The sequence below is a fragment of the Eretmochelys imbricata genome, chromosome 3 (assembly GCF_965152235.1).
Source record: "Eretmochelys imbricata isolate rEreImb1 chromosome 3, rEreImb1.hap1, whole genome shotgun sequence".
Classification (NCBI taxonomy): Eukaryota; Metazoa; Chordata; order Testudines; family Cheloniidae; genus Eretmochelys; species Eretmochelys imbricata.
The window spans coordinates 46,119,865-46,137,951 of NC_135574.1; the positions used below are offsets into that span (position 1 = coordinate 46,119,865).

Sequence of the window (18,087 nt, forward strand, 5' to 3'; positions counted from 1 at the left end):
TAGCCCCCATTCTGCTGCTGAGCTTCTACCTGCACTCTTTTTACTCCTGCAGCTTTTTGGGGGGGTTGGGAGGAGGCTGGGTAGGATGTTGATTGGTCTAAATTTAGAGCAGTGGTCTCCAACCTTTTTACGTCCAAGATCGCTTTTTTTTAAATGTAAGGGCAACCAAGGATCTATCCTGCCCTTGCCCCTTCCCCAAAGCCCCACCTCCTCACTCCATTTCCCCTTCCTCTTTCCATCACTCTCTCCCCCACCCTCACTTTACCAGGCTGGGGCAGGGAGTTGGGGTTCAGGAAGGGGTGCAGGCTCTGGGCTGGAGCTGAGGGGTTCGCAGGGTGGGAGGGGGCTCTGGGCTGAGCCTGGGGCAGGGGGTTGGGATGCAGGAGGAGGCACAGGGTGCTGGCTCTGGGAGGTGGGGTGCAGGAGGGGGTATGGGTGCTGGCTCTGGGAGGGGGCTCAGGGCTGGTTTGGGATGCAGGAGGGGGTTCAGGGTGTGGCCTCCAGCAGTAAGCACTTACCGCTGGCGGCTCCCAATTGGTGGTGCAGTGTGGCTGCTGAGGTAGGCTCCCTGCCTACCCCGGCCCCATGCTGCTCCCGGAAGGGGCCAAGGTGCCCCTGCGGCTCCTGGGGGGGTGGGGGCTCCATGTGCTGCCCCTCTCTGTAAGCACTGCCCCCACAGCTCCTGTTGGACGCAGCTCCCCGTTCCCGGCCAATGGGAGCTGCGGGGTCGGTGCTTGCACACAGGAGCAGTGTGCTTCCAGGAGCAGCATGGGGCCAGCGCAGACAGTGAGCCTGTCTTAGCAGCAGCCCTGCTGTGCTAAGACAGATCACAATCGACTGGCAGATCCTCTAGGATCAACCAGTTGATCGCAATCGACCGGTTGGTGACTACTGATTTGGATAATGTTTGGTGTATCTGGGTGTCACTCTCCCTCACAAAACTGTTTGCTGCTCTTGTTCACTAGCTCCTATGGTTTCTTAAGAGCTGCCTTTTTAAACCCTTGGTTTCCCTGATTAGCCCTGCCCCCTGGTTAGTGGAGCCTAAAGGGATAGGGGATCAAAGCCTCATTAAGAAGCTCTCAGCCTTTCCTAACAGGCCTCTAGGCTCAGCACATGGGCCTGCCCCCCTGTTCGACCCCCCCCCAACCAACTATATATATGTGTGTGTATGTATGTATGTGTGTATATATGTGTATGTATGTATGTGTGTATATATGTGTATGTATATAAATACATGCTACAGTCAGCCACAAGCACACAACAGACAACTCACCCCAAGGGTCACGTCACACTCCTCCTTCACCTGGAGAGCTCCCTTGCAAAATTCGCGTTTGCTGCTCCTGTTCACTAGCTCCACTGAATAGACATAATCTCCGTCTCCTTGATACAGCCACTGCTGCCCTCATCAGGCCAGATGTGTTTTAGGCCCTTTACAGTTCCTTACCTGATATTTTTGGGACAGAGAGAAGCTGATAGCTTGAGAGCTGAAGGTCCCAGTAGATTTGGGGTTAGGTAGGTCAGGTAGGGTGGGAGAGGTATTCTGTAGTTTGTTCGTGGTTTGTTTTTGCTGTGGAAAAATCCATGGTACATTATTAGTTGAACTGTAAGTTTTACATCTTAAATTTCTATTGAATGTTTTTTTAATATCACTAAACTGCCCAGAATCTGGGGTGAATTCAGTGTATATTGAAATAGGTAATAAATACTTGGCTGCTGTTCCTCTCTGGAAGGAAGCATGCTGGGGAAACAATTGTGTGGCTTGCTTATTCTCACTTTCTGGTGGCAGCAGTTGCTAGTTGGTTGGACCCATATTCTGCTTCACTGGGACCCTGTGCTAATGTGGAAGAGTTATACAGCACTAGGATTTCTGGTACGTTTAACAAAGCATGCTGTTAAGGGAGATCTGCTGCCGTGGGAACAAGCAGAGAGGTGCTGCATCTGGCCATCTGCTGATAGCTGCTGCTCCTGGCATGCCAATCTGTAGGGGCTGAGAGATTGTGGGGTGCCTTCAGATAGGATTTACTCTAGCTGCTGAAGTGGCAAATAAAAGGAAGAAAAGCCGGATGTATCAAAGGTGCTTAATAGATTGAAGGAAATATTTCATATCAAACACCTGACCCTGTAGGCCCTGTCACTAAAATGTGTTTGTACTCCTTTTCCAACAACCGTGCAGTTGTAAGCGCTAGTGTAGACACTGCTCAGACTGCTTTCATGCAGTCCTGTCTATATCGGTTGCCCCACTAATGGAAAACAGGTGTGCACAGTTTTCTAAAGCTGCATTTACTAAACTCTAAAGACACACACACCATTTTTCACACTTGTATTTTCTCAGAAGTCCCTTTTTTAGGAGCACTACCTGGATTTTGAAATTGAACTTGGCTGCTTTGTCAGTACTGGAACTAGTGTTTTTGCTTCAAGGGACGACAAGTGTTTCAAGTCCAACACTTGGATTTGTGAAAATTTTACATGGTAGAAAACCAAGTTATTAATTCTGTTGCCCTTTTTTGACTGAGCGACTAGTTAAAGTTTGGGGTCCTGGGGGATGTTCCTGCTAGAAGTAGAGATTGATGGAGTCTGGTATTTTCTTTGCAATCTTTTTTATTTAAAAGGCACGTATGAAGTCCTGTGTCTCTGAATGCAGAAGGAACCAAAAACAAAAGGAGCAGTTTCTTAATTTACAGCTCCCAAGCCTCTTTAGCCAACACCAGAGCCAAAAGTGCGTGCACTAGCTTTGTTCGGAGTTGTCAGTGTTTGCTTAAAGAAAAGGAGGACTTGTGGCACCTTAGAGACTAACACATTTATTTGAGCATAAGCTTTCGTGAGCTACAGCTCACTTCTTTGGGTGCAGCTCACGAAAGCTTATGCTCAAATAAATGTGTTAGTCTCTAAGGTGCCACAAGTCCTCCTTTTCTTTTTGTGGATAGACTAACATGGCTGCTACTCTGAAACCAGTGTTTGCTTAGAGGCTCCTGCTTGGCTTTCTTGGCTAACCTCTCTCTCCCCCTCCCTGACTGCCTCACTTGTCTTTTCTCCCTTTGTGTGATCTCCCTTCTCACTCTCACACATACACTACCCAAAACAATACTCAGCCAAAAGCTCTGGGCACATTCACACCTCTTTTTGTTTTAGGTGGGGGGCTTATACTTACAGTTAACCTCCTGCTGAGATTGACAGATGTGAAGTCAACTCATAACAAAGTTTCATCCAGCTCATAACAATACAAATGTCTTCATTACTTTTCTAGAAGACTTTTAAACAACTCAAACATTGAAGCATGTTGCATGTGACTTTAAAACGTTCCCTTTTACTAATAACATTGGTAAAAGGTCTGAAGGTCACTCTTGGTAACTGAGCATTAAATTGGAGTCTGTTTTGGTTCTGTCTTGTATTTCAGTGACCGCAAGGGGAAAAAACAGAACACAGACAAGAGGAACGAACAAGACAAGACAAAAACATCAATTTGTAAGGAGAATAAGCACTCTGGCAAGACAAAAACATCTGAAGCCTTAGATTGTAAAAGATCTCCCACATCTGATAAATGGAAGAAGGAGTATAGTTTTACAGAGAATAAGCAAAGAAGTAAAGATACAGAGTCTTATAAAGGGCATGAAAGCAAAATACATAGCTCCAGTAGTTCTAAAAATACATCCCAAAACATCAATCCTGAAAACACAAAAAGTGACTGCAAAGAAACAACCTCTGCTGCCAGCAAAAAACCTTCAGAAAAGCACCATTCTCCTAGAGCCAACAAAAAAGATCTATTTCCAACAAAAGGGTCTTGTAAGGATCTCTCCAAACAGAGAAACTCTGAGGACCCAGGAAAATTAAAACAAACACTTAGTATGGAAAGCAAACCAAAGTTGCCCAGTGATGAGGACTTTGAGCCCCCTGTTATGTCTTTTGAATCCTATCTTAATTATGATCAATTTTCAAGTAAAAGAAAGAGGAAGACTTGCGCTACAAGTGAACAGTCAAAAAACGTCAAGGGCTGCGAACAGAAAAACTGCTCGTTATCGCAGAAAAATTCCATATCCCCTGTCATGAAAGAGAGCGAGGAAGAACCACCCAAATCAGAAGATGATCAGTCAGAAAGTCCCACTAAAAAGGTAAACTATTTAGTCAAGCTAACATGAAATAAAGTGCTAATTTAATAGTTAATATATTAACAAATTTATTTTGCAGTTTAATTCCGTATGTTTTAACTCAAACCTTAGATTGCGTGGCTTTGACATATCAGCCACACACCGAAGTGGTTACTAATAATTGGGAATCATTTTTGACCCAGAGAAATAGGACTGTAGTTTGTTTCTTGGATCAAATAATGAGTAAAAGTTTAAATGTTTAAGATTGCAAAGTCAAGTGCCAAAATAATAAAACTGCAGATTTGAGATTACCCTTGAAACCTTAATTGTGCCTCCTTGTGCATATGGATTATGATAGTCTTTAATGATGAGATTACACTGTTCTTCCACAGGACTCTGCCTTATTTAGGCCCTGACTCAGGAAAGTGTTGTTGATGAAATCCCTTAAACATGTGCTTAATTTTAAGAACATGAAGTCCCTTTGGATTCCATAGGATTGAAACACACGGTTGAAGTGCTTTTCTGAGTAGGGATGCACTTAGTGTTTCCTTGAATCAGGGCCTTATGGACAGGATAGTTGGTTAAGTAATGAGGTAGCTGTACAGTAATTTTTCCTCAATGTGTGGTAGCTCCATACCTTACTTAATGCACAACATCAAGAACTGGCACCAAATAAGTGTGGAACTCCTCATGGGCTTTCTTATGGCACTCATCCTAAATATCTGATTCTCATCATTAAAACAATTTATCTTCACAACATTGAGTGGGAGTAGAAGACTTTTAGAGATGGGGGTATGAGTCTTAGGGAGACTAAGCCCAAAATTTGCAGAAAGTCTTGAGTGATAAGTTATATGCCCAATCACTGAAGATACCCAGGGCCTAACTTTTTAAAAAAGAGTATCGCCATATAACATATGCAGCTCCCATTCTTCACGTGCAGTAGTACGTACTTGGCACTTTAGAAAACTCAGGAGCCTGGTGCCTCAAGTTGGGCAGGAACACACAATTAGTGGCCATCTGTGAAAACTTTTGACTAATTGTCTTGCCCAGTAAAATGCAGGAAGTCCATGGCAGAGGCAGGTGTAAGGTCCCTTTCCCTGCCTCCCCAGGACAGTATTCAACTGTCCTCTAACCATACAACCATCCCTTCTCTTTTTGCAGTCCCCTCATTCACTATCCACCTTGCAACTTCTCCAATGATTTGGACCAGCATCCTATTGATGAAAGCCTCATTTACTACACCCTTGTGATTCATTTCTAAGCCCACCTTGTGCACAGATTGTAGCAAGGGACCTGTGACCTATTGGGTTTTTGTATGTAGTATAGTGTTGGTGATGAGTGAATGGATAAAGTGAAAAGTAATTCATAGTTATGGTGAAGTAATGTTTAGTGTGAGAAAGCAACAAGTCCAGTTACCCTTTTGGTTTTGCTTTAATATTTGATGTATTTGAAGAATTCTTTATCTTCAATAAGAATTAGGGATATTGTAACAGTGTTTCCTTGAATGCATGTAGGCCAAGACAGCATCACTCCAAGAGCTACTTAATACTCCACTGCCTAAATTTCTGCCAGAGATATCCTTATCTTCTCCCCCATATTCTACAGAGTTCAAAGGTAAGTAATATGCAAGACTGTTACAGATGAGACTAAAATGAGCTCAGTTAGCAAAGCAGTCCTGGTGAGTGTGGGCTGTATTGCACCCTCGCAAAGAACATGCCAGTGTTTTGTACTAGTGCAGCACTTCATCTTCTGCACTGGCTCCCACATAGGGGATCCACTAGACTCTAAAGGGAGAACGTAGCATACAGGAGCCAATTCCCCAGTTCCACCCACTTCGACAAGGCCTTCAATGCTTGTGGAATTCAAACCGTACAGAGATGGCAGGGGGGGGTCTTCCATGGGGTGGAAGAAGCTGTTGAGGGGAGGGAGCATGCCACATTGATCCAGTGTACTTTCAGGCACACTGGCTTTTTTTCTCAATTTATTCATTGTTCTCTTGTGCACCTCCTAGTAGGGGAGAATCTAGCACTCTGTATTATTAACCAGGCTTGTTTGGATAAAACAAATACTGAAACTTGCAGATGTGACAACCTTATAATAACTGACAGACATGCTACTCCTTGAATGTGGAGCATGATATGATCTGAGAACGTACAGGTGGATGCTGTGTGGGCTTCCCTGCACAGTTCTACTGATAAACTGCATTCTGGCCTTGAAATATCCGTGCTGTTACAACTCTTGGCTTCTTTAGTTTAACTACTAATTTTACCAAACCATCATACAATTTTTTGTAAATTAGACGAATGTTTACGAGAACTAAATCACCAGAGTGTTTTGACTTGTGGTATAAGTCAGCATTTGAACTCTGGCTTCTATGGGTAAAAGGCATTTAAACTCATTGCCTCAGCTGAAACTAAATCTACACTTTTGCTCCACGTACAATGTCCATAAGTCCTGAATAGATGTAATAGAACTTTATATTGCAATAAAAACGAACTGCATGTTTTTTCTACCAGCCATGTTTCTCAATTAGCTAATTATATGCCTTTAGGAAACTAGATTGCTTTGAACATCCTTAAAGAACTGCAATATGAATCTGAGTATATAGGTAAAATGCTTTTTTGAGATTTGTTTTGTTTGTAATTTCTGTAGCACCAGTTGCAGAAGTACCCCAGCAAAGCAGTGATGCAAATCAATTCACAGGACGGAGATTGAACTCTAAAATGCAGGTTTACTCTGGCTCTAAAACAGTCTATCTTTCAAAGATGCTAACCCTGTATGAACAGTGCATCCGCATACTTCAAAATAACATTGATTGTAAGTACTTTAATATGGGTTTCAGCAGGCTGAGTGGCATTATAGTGCTAGGCTTTCAATAGTGTAAGACCATATTTTTTGTGATTGAAGAATTAAGTTTCTTATGAAGTTCCAACTTTACATTATGATGTCTGATGCCATGGCAATAGAAACCTCATGAAACAAAAGCCAAAAAAGCCCTCTTGCTTTTTTCTGTCTAGATGCTATTAGTCTCATGTTTAATCTGAGGTAAACCTGTATTTGGTATAAATTGGGGATGAACTGTCAAGAAAATACTTGGTATGTACATTCACTCCTTGCATCTAATTGGCATGTGAGTATTCTGAGCTTTGGTGTGTGTCTGGGTGAGAAAATGCATCCAGACGAGCGGGGGGTGAGAGAGAGAGAGAGAGAAAATGGGTAGAGATGGTGGAATGGGTAGACAAGGATGCCTACTATGTTTCCTCAGACTACCATTTTAATAGTCAGTACAGAACAGCTCATCTACAAGTTTAGGTTGTCCAGACTTCAGAACATATATTCTGCTGGTATATATTAAAATAATCCTATATCTTTTGTTGGGTAAGTGGTGAATCTTATTGGGCACATATAGGTGGGATACTTAAAATATTGTTTTGCTTTGTAGCACTACATGAAGTAGGAGGAGTGCCCTTTGAAATTCTTGAGCCCGTGCTAACACGTTGTACACCAGAGCAGTTGTTTCGAATAGAGGAGTGCAATCCGGTAAAGTCTGTCTTGTTCAATGCCTTAACCTATTTCATGACTGCTTCTGCTCAAAATCGAATTAACTTTCACTAAATCAAACTACAAAGTAGAAATTGTGAAGTATCACCCCCCCTCCCCCAACCCAGTGGCTAGTTCACAAACTGATCAGACCCTCTATATAGTAGGACTTTTTGTCTACAGTTGTTAGGAGTTAAACTCTGTAAAGAATATTTATTAGCATCTAGAAGTGTGGTACATGCTTTACATAATGTGTGCTTGGACAGGTCCCTGCATCAAAACATTTGTAATCCAAATTGACAACACACAAAGGGCTGGAAGAAGGGGTGAATATTTTTAAAAGGCAAAACATAACTTACTACAGTCACCCTCCCTGTCTTCTGCCTTGACCTTTTACTTTTTAATTCTAATATGTGTAGAGTTCTATTAACTTCAATTTTATCCCCCATCACTAATTATCTTTGTCCTTGCCTACAATATTCTACTTTTTTCCTAGTGAAGTTAGCCCTTTACTGATTAAACTCCTTCATCGCTCCATTGAGCAGACCATAGCCTCAAACTGTTTTACTCCCACTGGACAAATGTCCTCTCTACACCAAGGGAAAGTTAAAAAGGGCATTGGCAGTGTTAACATGAAAGGGCTCAAAACAAAACTTCAGATGAAACTTGGTACCTGTTGAGGTCCAGGGGACAAGAATGGGCTCTTAGCTTGAAGTTTAAAATTAAATGAACGACCACCGTTTGTTTCTGGGATAGTTTTAATATAGTTTTTATTATATTTTCATTTTCCCAGCTCCTGCTTTAACTCCTGGTTGAAGGCAGGGACTGGGGTCTGTTTATACTACTGTGACAGACCAAGCAGAAGGGGATCTGACAGATTAGGACACTGCACTAGATAGCTGCCTCTTCCCACACAGTTCCACATTGCTACAGAGACAGCTGTGAGAGCTGAGAGGAGGGGGAACTAGACTCCTACACTGACCTGTTTGGAGTGAGTTGGGGAGGTTATTAGCTGGAGAAGCCATTGGTAGTAAAAGGGAATGAGGATGCAAGCAGCCTGCTTTTATTAGTCTTAGCTTGGAACCATGCAGGGAATAAAGGTTCTTTCCCTGGCTTCCTTATAGCTGTTAAGAGAATCTGTACAGTCTACCCTAATCACCCATCACTGTGATTTCTTAGTCTTACTGTCATTATCGTGCCTCCTGGCTTCTTCACTGTATGTCCAGGATCTGAAGTACCAGGGGAGTTACTAGTGGTGAATCAGGGAAGCCAGCATAGGACACACATTTACTTCTGCCCCTAAAATAAAAAAAGGAAGGAGACAGAACCAATTTCAAATACTCTCATGTGTTCCAGCTATTTCAATCATCTATGTATTCCCAAGAGAAAAATAGTTAAGGCTGCAGAATGAAGCACGCAAATCAGGAAATGTCAAAGCTAAATTTGCTGCAATAACCTCAACTCTGCCCTCTTCTACATGTGTGTATGGTGAAAGGGCTTCAATTACATGATACTATTTCTGAACTGGATTTGTGGATACTTAGTACTCTTGGAAAATCAGGCCATGCTTCTTTAGGTGCCTAGATTTAGGCACTGAAGTTTGAAAATTTTGACTAATAACCGTCTTTGTCTACAGTATAATGAAACCTAATCTAATCTTTGACCAATGGATACATTAGATGTTGCTGAATGTGGCTTGTTAGGCTTCTGAATATTATGGCACATGGTGGGAAGAGATGTTTACTAGAGTTCCTTTGGCTTGCTCCTCAGTCTTGAAACGGAGGATAACATTTTCAAAAGTGCCTAGGTGACTTAGGATCCTAAACTATCATTAAACATCTATAGGAGTTAGGTGCCTAAGTCCCATAGGTGCTCTTGAAAATTTTACCATAAGTCTTTAAGTGTTGTTAAATACCTTTTTGCTTCAAACCAAGACATTTATAGAAGAGTCTGATCATTTGTGGAAGAAACACTGCCAAAAGGATTTTAAAAACGAGCATCTCCTGGAATATGAGTCATGGCGTGAAATGTACGTGCGGCTCTTCAGTCAGAGAGAAGAAAAACTGAAGACCCTCACGAAAAACATTATTTCAGCTCAGTCTGAGAAACCTAAAGGTAAGTAAAGTCTACAGGTAACTTTTCCTTGAATACCACCCCCCCTTCCCAATTTTCTAATTTTCAGAAATGCAATGTGTGGGATTTAGTGACTTTTATTTTAATTGCACTGAATGTTAATAAAAACTCATCTCAGGGAGAGGTGATTGCTATTCCTTTGCGTTCAAATGCTTTTAAAGATTGCACACAAGATTCATTCATGTAACTGATTCATGCTTTAGACCATGTCTGATCTCGATGGTTTAGAGCTCGGGAGCCAAGGCTGTCTGTTTCCTGTATTGTATGGGCCATCACTAGAGCCATCCCAGACACTGTCTCTGTGAAGAAAGGTGTGCACGTTCTGTAATATTACTTTGTCCTTGTTCAGTGGGTACCTTGATGTAAAGTTTTGTAAACCTTTCACTGTTTTCTTATATTTAACATTTTTCATTAAATGTTGGAAATCACATTGCCACACAATCGTTATCTTAATGTTTTTTTTCTTGTCTTGGAAAGAGTCAAGTTTGATATTTAACTTTAAAAACGCCCTTCCCCTTGTTTCTGTGTTAGGGCGACAGGTTAAACTGGCTTACATACACAGTGTGGCAAAACCACCCAGAAATGTTCGGCGGCAGCAAGAGATCTATGGGACAGCTGGACCTATTATTCAGCTGCACCCTGTTGAAAAGGGCAAGTAAGTACGCTGTTGCTGCACCGTGATTTGATATTGGATGACTTCATGCTGGTCATGTCAGTAAATGAATGTTACCAGCAAAACCTTTGTATGAAAGAATGCAACTAAACTGTAACTATTGCTTGGGGTGTGTGTGGTTTTTTTGTTTAGTATTTCAACTACAGGAAATATAAACTTATATTTTAGGAATTGTGTCTGCAGTGTGCCCCAACTTCATCCCTTTCCCTCAAACTCCAGTGCTGAGGTCACCCTTCCTCTAGCTGGAGAGTGGGTCTGTTCTTTGCAGATCACATTGGTGTTACCTGATATTCTGTATAGAGTCCAAACTTCCTTTTATGTTATGACCCTACATAATAATCATAAGTGATCTCCTGTTATAAAGCTAACTCAGCTGGCAGCTCTGATTTATGCTGGACCACAGCAGATGTTGATGCCCTTGACTACAGGTTGCTGTTTTGGTAGCTAAGGGAATGTCTGGAACTACCAATCAGTAGGGATGGACTGTTTTCATCACTGAAGGAGTGGAAACAGGATCCTTCAAAGATGATTTTCTGCAACTCTACGTTTTGCTCCATGGGCCTTATATTTCGGTTTCTGACCTGGATGAATGACTAATACTGTTGTCAGATGGATGTCAATATGACAATAGCTCAATTTTCCCCAATTAAATGTTCTTTATGTATTATTGCATTATATTTATAAGAAACCAGGGTTTTTGTCAATAGAAACATAAGAACGGCCATACTGGATCAGACCAATCATCCATCTTGCCCAGTATCCTGTCCTCCAACAGTGGCCAATGCCAGGTACTTCAGAGGGAATGAACAGAACGGGCAATCAAATGATCCTATTCCTAGCTTCTAGCAATCAGGGACACTCAGAGCATGAGTTTGCATCTCTGACCATCTTAGCTAATAGACATAGACGGACCTATTCTCCAGGAATTTGTCTAATTCTTTTCTGAACCTTGTTATAGTGTTGGCTTTCACAACATCCCTTAGCAACAAATTCCACAGGTTGACTGTGCCTAGTGTGAGGAAGTACTTCTTTATGTTTGGTTTTTAAACTTGCTGTCTATTAATTTCATTGGGTGACCCATGGTGGTTGTGTTATGTGAAGGAGTAAATAACACTTACTTTCTCTACACCAGTCACGATTTAATAGACCTCTAACATATCCCCTCTTAATAATCTCTTTTCCAAACTGAAAAATCCCAGTCCTTTTAATCTCTCCTCTGATAGAAGCTGTTTCATACCCCTGATGATTTTTGTTGCCCTTCTCTGTAATTTTTTCATTTTTAATATCTTTTTTTTGATGGGGTGACCAAAACTGCAGGCAGTATTCAAAGTGACGTACCATTGATTTATATAGAGGCAATATATTTTTCTGTCTATCATTTTTCTAATGGTTTCAAATATTGTTAACTTTTATTGACTCCTGCTGCACATTGAGCAGATATTTTCAGAGAACTATCTGCAATGACTCCAAGATCTTTCTTAAGTGTTAACAGCTAATTTAGACCCCATCATTTTATATGTATAGTGGGGATTATATTTTCCAATGTGCATTACTTTGCACTTATCAACATGGCAGATGAAATTCAATTTTGTTGCCCAGTCACCCAGTTTTGTGAGATCCCTTTGTAGCTCTTCACACTCTGCTTTGGACTGAACTATCTTGAATAGTTCTTGTATCGGCAAATTTTGCCACCTCACTGTTTACCCCTTTCTCCAGATCACTTATCAACATGTTCAACAGTACTGGTCCCAATAGAGACTCCTGGGGGACATCACTATTTACCTCTCTCCATTCTGAAAACTGACCATTTATTCCTACCCTTTGTTTTCTCTTTTAACCAGTTACTGATTCATTAGAGGCCCTTCCCTCTTATCCCATGACTGCTTAGTTTGCTTAAAAGCTTTTGGGGAGGGACCTTGTCTGAAAGAACAAGTACACTAGATCCACTAGGCCAACCTAATCCCCATGTTTGACTCCCCACTCAGAGAATTCTAATGGATTAGTGAGGCATGTTTTCCCTTTACAAAAGCCATAATTGACTCTTCCCCAACATCTCCTATATTAATCTGTGTGATAATTCTGTTCTTTCCTATAGTTTCAATCAATTTGCCGAGTACTGAAGTCAGGCTTACTGGCCTGTAATTGCAAGGACTACCTCTGGAACTGTTTTTAAAAATTGGCGTCATGTTAGCTGTCCTCCAGTCATCTGGTACAGAAGCTGATTAAAGTGATAGGTTAGATACCAGTTAGTAGTTCTGCAATTTCACAATTTAATTCCTTCAGAACTCTTGGGTGAATACCATCTGGTCCTAGTGACTTATTACAGTTACATGTATCAGTTTGTTCCAAAACCACCTCTATTGATACCTCAATGTGGGACAGTTCCTCAGATTTGTCACCTAAAAAGAATGGTCAGGTGTGGTAATCCCCCTCACATCCTCTGTAGTGAAGACTAATCCAAAGAGTTCATTTAGCTTACCTGCAGTTGCCTTATCTTCCTTGAGTGTTCCTTCAAAATCTTGATTATCCAGTTGCCCCATTGATTGTTTGGCAGGCTTCCTGCTTCTGATGTACTTAAACAAATTTCAATTAATTTTTGGGTCTTTGGCTAGTTGTTCTGCAAATGCTTTTTTTGGTCCTGTGTAATTATACTTTGATTTTCCAGAGTTTATACTCCTTGCTCTTTTCCTCAGTAGGATTTAAATTCCAATTTTTAAAGGATGCCTTTTTGCCTATAACCACTTCTTTGACTTTAATGATGGAAGTACATTTTTGGTCCTCTGTTTTATAATTTGGGATGTACATTTAATTTTGAGCCTCTATTATGGCTTTTTTTTTAAGTTTCTCTGCGGCTTGCAGGCATTTCACAATGGTGCCTGTACATTTTAATGTCCATTTAACTAGTTTCCTCATTTTTGTATAGTTCCCCTTTCTGAAGTTGAATGCTATTGCAGTGAGCTTATTTGGTGTTCCCTCTTCCCCACACTCCGCTCCGCCCTGATGTTAAATTTAATTATATTGTGGTTGCTATTACGAAGCAGTTTGGCTATATTCACTTTTTGGACTAGATCCTGTGCTGCACTTAGGACTAAATCAAGAATTGCCTCTCCCCTTGTGTGTTCCAGGACTAACTAATTGTTCCAAGAAGCAGTCATTTATAGTGTCAAACTTTTATTTGCTTGTGACGTGTACCCAGTGAATATGGGGATAGTTGAAATCCCTCATTATTATTGAGTTTTCTATTTTTATATCCTTTCTAGCAACATATTGGTTTCAGCCTAAAAAATAAGCATCTGTTCTGTAGGTTGTCTAACATTTGAAACTGATTTAAAGTTGGTGCTGGTAAGAAAGTGGCACTAAAGGGAAAGCTTTCATTTAGCATTGTGGACTGACCTTTCTAGTGCATAGGGTTACTTGTGTACAGTTGCTTTTAACTAAGTACCTGCAAAAAACCAAATTCAAAAAACTGTAAGAATGATAAATTGAAGCACTAGTTCTAAAGGACTTAATGACAAGCCATAAGTGATTCTGTTGCTAAATATCTTTGCACAGTCTGACATAAACTGTGGTCATTGAAGTGTGATTGGTTTTACCTGTATTTACCATTAACTTTGAGTGGAAAATAAATGTGGGTGAAAGAATGAAGTACTGATGAAACACATTCCTGTTAAAATATGGTTCTTATAATCCCTTGAAGACAAGGTAGGTCAGATTATTGCAAACAATATGATCTGACTTTTTTTCTGAAAATTCTGTTTCATAATCTTAAGGTGTTTGTGTTTGTGTTGTTTAAACAGGTTAGTATTAATGACTTAAATCCCGTGAGGTTTTTAAGCTGAACTCTTCTTCTCTTCTCTCCCCCTCCCCCTCCCCATTTTGGTTATTTTAATAGAACAAAGAATCCAGAAAGCAGAGACCGAAATAACACCTCACCAAGCCAAAACGCAACCACTAGCAATGTAACAAATGGAAGCTCCAGCACTTACTCAAGTGGAGTAAGTCAGGATATAAAAAAAACTGTCAAAAGTAAGTAGCTGCAGAATAATTCCTTTACTATTTGGCTGATAATATCGTTAATTGTATTACTTTTAAAGTCACTTTGAGTTTGAGTATTATACAACTATAATCCTAACTAAAATGTTTTTCTTTGAAGAAATTGCACCAATGATGAGAAAATCTTTGAAAGCATTCAAGAATAGAGTTGGACCACGATAAAACAGGATCTTGCATATCTGATTTAAACTTATGTTAACATTTGCATATTCTATGCTATGTCTATGTAATATAAATTAGTGAATTGTGAATATAACCTGCATTCAGTTAAAATAGTCTCTTCAATGAAATAAAGTGGCAGAATGCACACAGTGGTTTGTGATTTAGAATAAAATCTAAATCCTTTATTCCCCTATCCCCAACCCCCTGCTCACTCCTTTGTATCCATGAACAAATTAGCAAAAGTGAATTGAAATAAGGCAACTTCACAGGAGTCTAATAGTATCAACAATCTGTAGCCAAGGAAGTTCATGCCGATTTCATAAATGACCTTTGTAGATTATGAAGACTTGTATATGAACTTCATTATTTTTCATCAGTGACTGATGCAGAACTTAAAATATTTATCCCATTTTTCTATTTGTTTAAAATAAAAACTTAAGTAGACCAAATTCCATTATAGTCTTGAATGCTGCACAGTAAAATCTTTTGGTAGCTTCTAAACATCTCTGGAAAATGTGCAAGGTTAGACTTGCATGAAATATAGAGATAGTAAATGGGTAACTCAGAGGAAATGATTAGTGCTGCTCCTTGCCCCAAAAAGTACTATTAAAAATAACTTGCATTTTGATGTTGCATGGACAGATGAAGAGTGTCCCAGCTATGGCTGGTAGAACACTTTCTATCAAAAGTATTCTTGGGGAAAAAGGAATTTCTAAATTTTTTTGTGTGAAATGTGTCTGCTTTTTCTGTGTAAAATTGCAACTTTCCAGTTTTGGGATAACCGCTTTAGTTTTCATCTGGACCTGTGTGTCATGAAAAATAATAGGAATTAGTTCCATTGTAATACTGCCCTTTAAACACACAAAGGACCTACAGCAAGAGCAGAGAACTAGAAGACTTGAGCTTGTACCATTTGTTAGGGATGGTGCTTGAGGAGCTTGCAGGAATTCTGGCAACCCCAACAGCCTCAGCATGGGGAGTGAAGTGTCTGGAGTTGGAGCTGTCATGAGACTTGCTACTTTAAACCCAAGAAAAACATCTAGTTGAAAGATGTGTTGGTTTCTGCTGGGGTCTATGGTTTGAAGTTGGAGGAGCGAAGCTAGTGCAAGTATCAATAGAAGTGCAGCAATGGTAGCATGGGTGCCAGCAGCAGAGGCAGAGCTTATTTGTGCCAAGTACGTACCCACCAGTTTCAGGTGGGTTTATATTCAGCATGGCTAAGCCAGTGCTGTCCGTGAGAGCTAGGGTACATCTATACTACTCAGTGGTCAGCGATCGATCCAGCGAGGGTGGATAAATCGACTCCTGAGCGCTCTCCCGTTGACAGTGGAGCGGCAGCAGTCAACTCACCGCAGTGAAGACACCGCGGTGAGTAGGTCTAAGTATGTCGACTTCAGCTACATAATTCACTACACCCCCCCTAGTGTAGACCAGGCCTTAGTGTGGGTATGTGCATGTGAGCAGAGGAAATCATACCCCTAGCTCATAGTGCATACATAATCTATTTCTAAACCAGTTTCTAATCCATTACAGAACTCTACATGTCAATTTATAGCCACTCAATTTCCATATTTCCTCCTGGAGGCTAATCACTCAAAAGCTTTCTGAAACTGTGAGTGAATTACATGAACCAATTCTCCTTTATTGACACTTTGACATGGTCGGACATAATTAATGAGGCGTGTTTTTTTGCCTTGTTTTTTTTTGTTTTTTTTAGCAGAAACTATGCTGGTAAAATTCTAAAACATCCAGATAATCATGACAACAGAATTCCAATAGTAAATAACATTTAAATCAGGGTCAATCATGATTTAAATTGTTTTTTTTAATTTCTTTATGTAGATTTTTTTCAATTAGATTTTTATTTATATGTTGCTAGTTCTTCACTTATCCGATTTTGCACTCTGCTAAAGTGAATGTTTTGGACTTGTTTCTTTACTGTCCTAATCGTTGGCAAATTTAAGATTTTTTTTTAACCTTAAGAAGCTTCACACTTAATGCTCATGTATGATAAGTTCATGACCTCATTAACATCCTTACTGTGAGACAACATAAATTCAAGCACAAAATTGATAAGCAAATAGGCCTATAATATAGTTGCAACCAACACCACCTTCCAATATGTTGAACGACCAAGTGAAGAAAAGTTGAAATTCTTTGACCAGGTAAACTGAGATTTGACCAAACCTCCCTTACGGTTTTGCAGTTTGAAGTCCATGAGACTTGTGCTCCTAACTCACGTAGGTGCTTTGGAAAATGTGACCTCTATGTGCCTTATCTCCCAGCCTGTGGCAGCAGTAGACTTAAGCCTTGTCTACGCTACAGAGTTTTGTTAACAAAAGGCTGCTTTTCCTGACAAAACATTGGAGGTGTACACACTACAATGCTGCTTTTAGTGGCAAAACTCTCCTGTTTTGGATAACAAAATAATTCTCTCCCCCCCTCCCCCGCCCTTGAAAAGAGGCATAGAGCTTTTTTGCGGCAAAGTTATATCAATGAAGTGTCAGTGTAGACATCACATTGGTTTTGTCACTATAAATGGCTTCCAGGAGGTGTCCCACAATCCCCATGCTGACCACTCTGGTCAGCAGTTGAACTCTGCTGCTAGGTAAACAAGCATTCGCCTCTCCCCCCTTTAAAGGCCCTGGAATTTTTGAAATTCCACTTGTTTGCTCGGTATGGAGAGCTCATATATCATCTTCCCAGGTGACTGTGGTGGCTCCATGCGGCAAATGCTTTTCCACTTCTGTGAAGCTGTTGGATCTGCTGAGTATATGGGGGGAGGAGGCTGTCCTGACCCAGCTTCGCTCCACCTGTAGGAACTTTGATACCTGTATGCAGACTTCTCGTGGCTCATGTGATAAGGGCTACGAATGGGACACTGTGCAGTGCCAAGCAAAGATAAAGGGGCTGAGGCAGGCATACCAGAAGGCAAGGGGGGCAAACTGTCACTCCAGTGCTGCTCCCAAGAGCTGTCGCTTCTATAAGGAGCTGGATGCCATCTTTGGCAGCAACCCCATCTCCACTGCCAAGAGCCCCATGGATGCTTTGGTGGGGCTGGAGGCAACAGACTGTGGACCTAACACCCAGGACAAAGTCGTGGATGAGGAGGTAGAGTTGGACTATGTGGAGCCCATGGCAGGGTTATCTGGTGGTGTGACAAGTCAGGAACTTTCCCTCACTCCAGAGGTGTCTAGCCAGTCCCAGCAGTCCCTGTCTGGTGAGCAAGGAGAGGAGATTCCTGGTAAGTGATCTTTTTGAGTTACTGCTGCTCTGTTAAATGACATTCAACTTTAAGTTTGCTTTGTATACTGAACAAGTGGGTGAAGGGATAGAAATGTGCAATACTAGCTGTGTTTGAGCGTGCTCCAAATTCCCCATTGCAGCTAAGCAGTCCGGCAGAACATTGTGTTGCACGCCAAGATTTAATGGGAATTCTCTTTG

General features: G+C 41.0%; 1 protein-coding gene across 1 annotated transcript in view; it reads left to right on the forward strand.

The window, feature by feature from the left end:
• The window catches only part of LOC144261996 (elongin-A-like), a 34,238-nt gene extending 19,467 nt beyond the window's left edge, over positions 1 to 14,771 (forward strand). Inside the window, exons 4-11 of the mRNA XM_077811582.1 lie at positions 3,395 to 4,106; positions 5,597 to 5,696; positions 6,735 to 6,899; positions 7,525 to 7,622; positions 9,557 to 9,737; positions 10,287 to 10,410; positions 14,321 to 14,454; positions 14,582 to 14,771. Coding sequence (XP_077667708.1) covers positions 3,395 to 4,106; positions 5,597 to 5,696; positions 6,735 to 6,899; positions 7,525 to 7,622; positions 9,557 to 9,737; positions 10,287 to 10,410; positions 14,321 to 14,454; positions 14,582 to 14,643 — 1,576 coding nt within the window. The 3' untranslated portion in view covers positions 14,644 to 14,771. The remainder of the gene's footprint in view (positions 1 to 3,394; positions 4,107 to 5,596; positions 5,697 to 6,734; positions 6,900 to 7,524; positions 7,623 to 9,556; positions 9,738 to 10,286; positions 10,411 to 14,320; positions 14,455 to 14,581) is intronic.
• Positions 14,772 to 18,087: the final 3,316 nt, after the last annotated feature.